The 9,384-nt window shown below is 31.1% G+C and overlaps 1 protein-coding gene across 1 annotated transcript in view; it reads right to left on the bottom strand.

Annotated features, from left to right (window-relative positions):
* Window positions 1–2,063: 2,063 nt before the first annotated feature.
* The window catches only part of LOC121130488 (protein timeless-like), a 10,383-nt gene continuing 3,062 nt past the window's right edge, over window positions 2,064–9,384 (bottom strand). Inside the window, 13 exon segments of the mRNA XM_071893798.1 lie at window positions 2,064–2,196; window positions 2,260–2,515; window positions 2,587–3,388; window positions 3,390–3,474; window positions 3,534–3,938; window positions 4,003–4,220; window positions 4,295–4,424; window positions 4,502–4,683; window positions 4,739–4,809; window positions 6,129–6,328; window positions 6,384–6,634; window positions 6,704–6,881; window positions 7,556–7,808. Of these exon segments, the coding sequence (XP_071749899.1) occupies window positions 2,169–2,196; window positions 2,260–2,515; window positions 2,587–3,388; window positions 3,390–3,474; window positions 3,534–3,938; window positions 4,003–4,220; window positions 4,295–4,424; window positions 4,502–4,683; window positions 4,739–4,809; window positions 6,129–6,328; window positions 6,384–6,634; window positions 6,704–6,881; window positions 7,556–7,650 (2,901 nt within the window). The 5' untranslated portion in view covers window positions 7,651–7,808 and the 3' untranslated portion in view covers window positions 2,064–2,168.

Genomic DNA, 9,384 nt, shown 5'->3' with positions numbered 1-9,384 from the left:
TCTTGAAGGTAGAAATAATAACAAAATACTGCCTCTGGTGGACAAAGAAAGTTTTTCTCAACAAGATATTTTTAACCTGTCTTCCTCCTCGTTTCACTACTTTGCTAGAAAGGTCGTATCAAGAAAGAGCAATAGGAAGCCAAGACTTATTGTAGCCTTGTCTCCAATAAATAAACATTTATATAGGGAAACTCATGCAAAGAAATCTCCATTTCAAATAGCTGGATCAATTACTTCTGGAGCATATTAGACTGTAACATACGCTTGGAATAGGTTTCATGGTACCCCGATAAGAAATGAGGACTGACACATGTCTACATTCATTTTACCAATTGGAAGATTTCTGTACACAAGGCTCCCCACAGGGATTCTTATCAAATCGAGATGGTTACAATAGACGTCTTAATAAAATTATGACTGATGTATTGAGGAAGTTATATTATGTTGAGGATACATTACTTTATGACGAACAGTTAGAAACTCATTGATGGAGGATAACTGACTTCTTAGAACATATGAGAAGATCGGGTGTCGTTCTCAACGAGAAAAAGTTTGAATTGTGTAGTAAGATTGTTGACTTCGCAGGATTTATAATTTATAATTGCAGGGCTGAAGTCTTTCCTAAGTATATAGGAAATTTCACATGATGGTAGGATGAGGTAAATTAGGGAACTTTTTAAACACTTGCTCAGTCCAAAAAAGGTGTCTGTTTGGAACAGTGTACTAAACTTCTCTTTTGAAAAGGAAAAAAATATAGGCAAATAAAAAATTAAAGAAGAAGTTCAAATATTTGATACGAGTAAATTTACGTGCCGTGGACAGATTGGTTATGGGGAGGTCTTGGTTTTATTATTTGAGTAAGAAGCATTGTGTATGTGACTCTGTGCTTCCGGAATGTTGGGCAATGGCTGTTAGGTTACTTTAGTTTGTTTACGTTTCTTATCCAAGACGGAAAAACGATATGCACTTGTACAAGTAGAAAGGCTTAGAGTAGCAGGGTTATTGTAGCACACCAGATACTTTACTCAAAGTTGTAATGAATTGTTGACGGTGTCATACTATAAGGCACTTGTTAAGTTTGTGGGAGATCGAACTTTAGATGAAGTTCCGAATATGCGACTCTTCCCACCAAAACAACGGACTCCATTGTGCAAATTTAAACTTGTACATCTCCCAAATAAAACAAAAAAAGTTGCCAACGCAGCATCTTGGTATCCTAATAAAGAAATAGAAGTTACTACGGCAACAGAAGATAAAGATATGGTGATAGTGTTGGTTACTCATGGATCTCAACAAAGGAGGACCATATGGGCAAGATTATCCGATTCTACTAAAGACTTGTTACAAGCATTATTGGATATCATAACATAATCCAACAAAATCACAATTTTTGCTCTGGGCGATACTCTCAAATGAAGAACCTGTAAGGATTAAAAAAAAATCACTTGGTATGATACATGGCACAATCAAGGTGAGGGATATTAGTGGAAAAAGAAAATGGCGACCATGACGCAAGTGGAAGAATTAATCTACCCAATTGATAGTCTCCAGAAAAAGCAGATGAGACGATCAATGCTCTTAGAATACATGATCCCAATGGGAATTCAACTACTAGGAATAAGGTGGAGAAGACAACAATTACCATTATATTTATGTAATGCATCAGTGACTATTGTCGTGTCGTTCGCGAAGAATTTGTTCTTATGAACCGACTCGTTTGAGTAAAAGCTCTGATTTATTCGTTTATACCGCGAGTTTCTTAGTATAGAATACATCATTCAACATCAATCAAATATTTCTACCCACTTGAGTTTTTTGTTAAGTTATAATGAAATATGAATATATTTTAAGTATGGCAGTGTAGTTCATTAGCATGATATTTAGAGCGCACTATAAATTGTGGACACACTCGCCTTTTAAGCCCCACACTCAACAACTGAATTGCTTTAACCAAAATAACTGAATCATGGAAAGAACTAATCATAAGAAGTATGAATCTTTAAAAGGACAAATTATCAAAAGTCCTGATTCACTAAAAGATCAAAATTATTGACAAATAAGAATTAGTGTATTTGATTATTAACATAGCTTTGTATACATTAACTTTATATTATAAATAAACTACAAAAATAAACACCAATAAATTAAGTTTACACAGGATCTTCGTTCTATAATGCCATATTTGGAATTTTGGGCCTAGAAATAGAAAGAATAAGAAATTGTAAATACCCAGGAAGATCTAAGCTAAAATAATATTACTTTGCAAAATTTGTAATTTGTTTGCCGGCACGTGTCAACTTTGTCTCTGAGATTAAATCACCATCAGAAGCAAGTTTTTTATAAATATCTTGCAGATGATCAATTGACCAGTCGAATGGTATCCTAGGGAAATGTTTATGTCTCTCTGCAGGTAGACAGATCCCGATTTTCTTGAGAAGCATTAAGAAATAATTTTTTTGTAGCCCAGATTCTTCTTTTAAGCTCCAAGGAACCAATGGAATGCCCTCATTCCAAACTGAATAGATAAAAAATATTAATGAAAAACCTCCATTTTATCATCAATTAAGGTCATGATTGAATACTTACATACTGAGTAGTAAGCAATGGGCTCTAAAACTCCTTCTTTCCATTCGACCGAACCTTTGGATTTTGCATGAGTTTTGACAAGTATAACATGTATAATTTGTTCTTGAAGCCAATGGATAAGATAGTCTTTCCCTTGACTCAATAATAAATCCTTGAGGCCTTCAATTTCTTCCACATATACGCTTTCTGAGGGTAATGGAGAAGAAAGCTCCATGTTTTCATTCGCGATAAGTGAACTATCTTGGCCACTCTCTGACTCTCCTCTTTGTGAGCCAAGCTCAGCAGGGTTGGAACTTGTTGTGTTGCTTGATGAGTTGTTTATCGTCAAAGTAGGCTTTACTATAGCTAATTTGATATATTGAGCATGAGTTATAATTCTATAGGACAATAATCCTTGAAGAACAGACTCTCGTGTCAATGTTTCGTATTCAGCCTCTTTGTACATATCGATTATGGATCCAACAGGATCTTCGCTATTTTTACATTCCGAATAATACCATTGAAGGTTATTTATTGTTTTGTTATTTCTTAAAGGTATAAATTGTATTCGGTCATATGGTATGGAATACTGACTACTTTGATCTTCTTCAAGTACACTTTCTAGAAGACGGGGAGGTGCGTCGACTGGATTCTCATTCATGTTATTCATGAACCTTTGTATCATATATTCAATTAAATCTGACCACTTTTCCCCGAGAAAAAGCTCATTTTCCAATACATTGGAGAATGTGTTTAGAATTTCAGGTATCAAAAGAGCTTCATGACCATTTAAATTACCGGAAACATGGTGTATCATCGTAAAAAATAGCTTCGTTTAATAATTCTGTATTACTTTCAAATGTTTCTAGGCAATAAGCATATTGTTTCATGACCTCTACCCTGGCAAATCTGTCATTTAAAAACATGATTCAGTAGTTTTAAAATACATATTAAGTACTTATACTCACTGATCCAAGTGTTCCTTTATAAATTTGTCGGATGAATGAACTTTTTCAAATAAAACAAGTAGCTTATGGTTGCACATGACGACGTCATTGATGAAGCACCTTGTTTGATAAGATAAATTGTATTTCCAAATCAATAGAAGATGAAATTGTCTCAAATTGCTCATTTCCATAAGTAACAAAATTATATCATGTATTTCATAACGCCTTTCAGAGTTCTTTGCATTAACTTCCATCTGATAAATGGTTATTAAAATCTGCTTTATTGCAGATACAAACAAGTGAAGACAACTCCCTTGTTTTTTGACAGCAGTATCATTATGTGATTTGGATTCAATCATAAGATTTTCAAATGTTTGTAAACCTTCATATACAATATAGGACATGATTTCTGGAGAAAACAATGGTCTGAAATGAAATTTAAATAGAGCCAAGCTATCAAGCTTAAAAGGTCATTGAATAAAGTACATACTCAATCACTGGTAATTCTACTTCCAAATCTTCTACAAATCTCATAAAGAAAGTTATTAACCATAGGAAACGAGAATTTGTGTTTGTTAATGTAGCCGACGATTTTTCAGTCATTAATTTTAATCTTAAATTCTGAATGAGATTTCCATAGCCACGCATAATGAAAGAAATAGTAAACTCTGTTAAAAGTCTTGAGACATCTTCATCATCAACCATTGACTAAGAACAAACAAAATGATTTATACTACATAGTTATTAAAAAAGCAAAGATGGCTCAATGAATATTGACTAACCTGTTCTCTGTGCTTCTTCCTTGAATTATACATTATTTTCAAGATCTTTTTCTTTCGAATCTCCTTGATTTCTGAAGCTGATGATGCATCAGGTCCAATAGGTTGATTTTTATTTTGAGGTACACTTGTACTAGAACACATTTTTTAAATCACGGATCATTAAGTCTACATATTTTGACAAAAGAAAATAAATTAATTTCATTATACCTTTGATCGTCGTCATCGGATGATGACTCAGTTGATACTTCGGAATCTTTTTTAGTATTTCCAGAGGGAGCTGCTACCCAATAATTAACTATGTCTCTCACTGTATTTTTCAAATTGGTGCGGGTGGTTTTATTCATTGAAGTTGATGGTTTGCAATCATCACACATTTTTTTACTTGGAGGCTATAAATATTGAAGATTTTATTTTTAACTTGTAAAAATATGAGTGACCACTTACTTCTTTTGAGTCCGAGTCAGAAGACTGACAAGATATGTCGTCATCATTGTAATTCTTTAGGTTCTTCGGATCTAATTGTTAATAAATACAATTAAAGCTATTTATACAAATTAGGATCAGGGTCGGTTTTAGAGTTAACTGAGCTTGGGGCAAAGATAAACGTGGAGGGCTCTTTTCTTTTCTTCCATTTTCAATATTGTATTTAAATTTTGTTTTACTTATGTATATTAAAAAAAAACAACTATGGAAGTATCTATGCTGAAAGTAAGTTATTTAGAGTATAAAAACTTGATTTATTAAATAACAATACAATCAAACGTGCGCATCATTAAAAAAAAGAGAGTATTTGTATAGAATTGTATAAAAATGGTTTTTAAAAATCAATTAAATCTTCCAGACGAACTCATATTAAAATAGACAAAAAAAGTACTATATTTAAAAAAGTTATAACATTTAACAAAGAGCTAGTTACTCCTGGGCACATCACGTCATAATATTTTTTTCGTCAGCTGTTATTATTGAGTAGATAATATCTATTGAGTATTGAGTAAGGATGTGTAATTGTGAGTATGAAAAGCAGAAAGTAACACCAGAGGAATTTTTGCAATGACTAACTTTTTTTTTTTTGTAAGGATGCATAAATTTTACTTGAACATAGAAATATATGGTTTTTTTATTTATCTTTGCATTAAAAAAGTTAATTCGGGTAAATTATACACCATAGTAAAAAAATAATTTTTTTTATAGAGCTGTAGATTTGCGAATTTTTTTTACAAAAATTTAAATTTTTGTGAATTATATATATAATATTTAAAGTTTAATTTTTGAAATTTTTTTGCAATAAAATTTTATTATCTGTGAATAGTTGTTGGTGTTATAATTTTTTTTTTTTTTTTTAATTTAAAATATAATTGTTTTTGGAGAAAATACCATATATAGATGAAAAATCCTGTCATATTTTTTCCACAAAAATTAATTTTTTAGGATTAAATATAAATTTTGGAACTTTTTTTCCTAAAAAAATAATTTTTGAAGTTGTATTTTAAAAAAATAAAATTTTTTTAAAATTATGTTTCGATAAAATTCCATAAATCCAGAATCCTAACCCCCCTCCAAATATAAAAATAAATATATTATGTGTATAATTCTGCAATCGTACCCCTTGACTACTGATGACTTGTTCGGAAGTCATCCATTATTTTTTTATAGTAAAGTTTATCTATTCAACGACGCTTAAAAACTCCGGGCAATTACTCTGGGTACGACTACTTTAGAATTTTAATCTTCTATTACTTTTTCTTATACATTAAAAAAAAAAAAAAAACCTTTCATTTTTCGTTATTGTGCAGAAAGCCTCTAAAACCGGCAATGGTAATGATATTATTATTACTTCCGTCTTCCTCTTCAGTATTACTGTCTGAAGAGTCCTCGTTACCAGAGGTGTCTTCTTGTGTAAAAGACGAATTACTCTCTGAGCTGTCATCCTCATACCAATCAGGATTTTCCAACAACTTTTTAATATTACTTTCAAGTTGACTCACACTTTGATCCTTGAATATCAGAGAAATGACCTCCAAAATTTGAGCACTCCTGTTACAAAATAAAAATATGGTTCATACTGTATACTAAATCTTTGAATGATTACCATTGATTTGAGTCGGTGTCTTTTTCAATAGCCAATAAAATGAACTTATCTAGACCCGCAGCGAAAAAGTTCCAAATTATTTGATTCTGACGTTGACTTCGAGCAGATGAAACAGTTGTTGAGGAGTGGGATTTGGGTGACACGGATTGATCAGATATAGTATTTGAAGGCTCTGGTATGTTCAAGATATTAATAATTAATCGAAATACATGTTGTATTATATTTGACTCATTTGTATTGTATGACAAATCCTATACATAAAAATTAGAAACATGTATATGAGTACCATCAAAGTTATGATTTATGTATAAAAGACGTACCTCGTTTAGAATAAAATGAGCAGGGGGTATTATTTTGCCCAGTAAAGGACTGTTTGTAAACTTATTTTTCACTTCATCCAAAAATTTTACCAATTCATAGTGATATTGATTAGAATCGGTGGTACTATTGACGACATCAACATGGTCCTCAATTGGTATTGTGAGCTCAGATAATACACTATCAATATGGAAAAATATTATATAAAAATGTGCGCTTGAAAATATATCAGTTGATTCTAACGTTGTTGTTTTTTTGGGTTTTTTTTACTTTTTCAAGCATATTCTATTAGGACTAAAGTAAAAATTTCAAAAATATAAGTTTATTTTTTAAACTCTTGACCACTACTTGACTTAAATTCATTAGAAATGAGTGACATGGACAAGCGCTCTGTAGAAATTAATCTCTTGAGCTCAATATTCCTCTAGGTTGTTCCTAGAAGAAAATATGGGGTGTAGAAAAAGTAGTGAGATCTGCCTCTAAGTAGTAATTAAAATACTCATAATTGATCGGGATTAGGTTGTAGTTTCCCCCTCTTTATAGGTATTAGTTATTCCTTCCACTATCCCCCAAAAAAATCATATAATAGGCAGTATTACCATATGTCTCGCTCCCTCTTTCCTCCTGCTCTGACACAAATTGCATTACTACTGCCGAGGGACTAAGACATTCAGTTGTTCCAAGGAACTTTATAAATTTTATAAATAAGTGTTTAATTTAAACTTTAAAGAAGGAACAATAAATATATGTTACCCTGTAATGTAAAAATGGGGGTATTTTTTAGGTATAGTTTGCAAGTGTACATGAATTTTATTATGCTCAAAAAAGTGGGAAAAAATGTTAGCCCTACTCACTTTATCATAGCCTCATAAATATATAGATTATCTTCAACATGTGCATTGATGACGGGAATGATATCCGTATCCATAGAGTTTCTAAACATGATCATTTGTCTAATTTTTTTGCTTGACTCAAGTCACAAAGTTTCCTACATATGTTTTTCTAATTTCTCTTGTGCATCATCTGACAGATGATATTTGTCTCAATAAAGCAGCCCAGCTCCAGGACTTCCATGTCACTGGAAGGAGAAATAGCTGCCCAGTCCATCTGAAATAGATATAAAAATTTGTCATTCACTTTGAACAAAAAATAATATAGAAAAAGCTCAAAAAGTATTTTTTTTAGATGACAGCTTAAAATATTGTGATTGGTGATGGCGACCTAGGTCGATTTTCACAGGACGGTAATATATAGTGAGTGTTATGTCGTTCTTCATACATCTCAGTTCTAAAAAATATCCCTATATATTCATATTTTTTTAAACTGGAGTCTTGAATGTATTATTTTTGGTTTTCATAGGGTTATAAAATATTTTCTAGATTATAGATGTTGTTTTATTGAAGACCTATACTTGTTCTAAAAACTTAATCTCCATATAGCTATATCAAGTTACTTCCCTTTGTTCCTTGATTTGTCTCCAAATCATTCCAAACATCAAAGATTTATCCATAAAAGGTTTCATCACATCAAAAATCAGGTTGTGTGATTTCAATCCCTCCTAATTACTTCCCAGCCTAAATATACTTAATTTCGGAACAACTTGTAATGTAATCTTATTATTCATTAAAAAAATCCGGCAGAAAATTGACAATTAAACTGAAATAATCAATCATAATTGACCTTTACTTTTTACTGGAAATCTTTGAAGTTGTACTATAAGATTTATTATTTACTTTTTAGCTGGAGGAAAAATTAACTTCCAAACACAATCCTTCTTTTTCCTAAATTTTGTATGATTAGACACATATGGTAGGAACAGTATTCAAGATAACTTTATTAAATAATTTAGTTTGAATGCTGCAATGTTTTCATCAATTGTTTTTACATGTAACTTTCATCTATATAGTTATTTAACGTCGAAATATGCCTTTGAATCGTAATTATACTCTAAAAACTTGATTCAAATAAAACAGTTTTTTAAAGAGCAGTCCGATTGCAGTTGAAGGTTTAATATGGTATTTTTCGGTTTTTTACAGCTTTAATAACAATAATATAGGCTGTTAGATAGTAACATATGCATCTATGAGATGAGTTGCAAGAGAACTACAATTCAGAATGGAAAAGTTCTTTTAGGCGATTTTTGATCAAAGTCGTCATGAAAAAGAGTTCAAAGCTGGATTGAGTTACAGATCTGAAATTTTTATTTTTAAATTTCTTAATAATAGGTTATTTCATGTATTAAATGTTATTCCAATCGGATGGAGAAAAAATGTATGTTTTCTGAGGAAAAACTACTGTGTATTCCATATATGTATTTCAAAATAAAGCAGTCGATATGTTAAACTCACCTTTGATTTAATTGTTTTACAACGATTTGGTGAGACAAGTACTTAGGATGATCTGAACTAATTCTTTATGTAGAGGCAATGTATATTTTATACAACAATCAAATTTTCGAAATAATAATTTTTAATAATAAAAGGTTTTACTTATCGCATTTGAAGAGAGTGTGTGAGTTTTCTCTTATGGTTTGTAATATGGTAGACCCTCGGCTTTTCTATTATTGCTTTCTCATTTATGTTTATCTTTCAATAAGGGAGTCCATCAAAAATTTATTTTACTCCTTTTTGGAATTCCTTTATGATATTTATTTCTTGAACTATTATCTTTTGTTTTGAATTTT

This window comes from Lepeophtheirus salmonis, chromosome Z (genome assembly GCF_016086655.4).
Source record: "Lepeophtheirus salmonis chromosome Z, UVic_Lsal_1.4, whole genome shotgun sequence".
In the NCBI taxonomy this organism is placed as follows: domain Eukaryota; kingdom Metazoa; phylum Arthropoda; class Copepoda; order Siphonostomatoida; family Caligidae; genus Lepeophtheirus; species Lepeophtheirus salmonis.
Note: the sequence above shows the minus strand (reverse complement) of the source record. Positions and strands in the feature narration are given on the sequence as shown.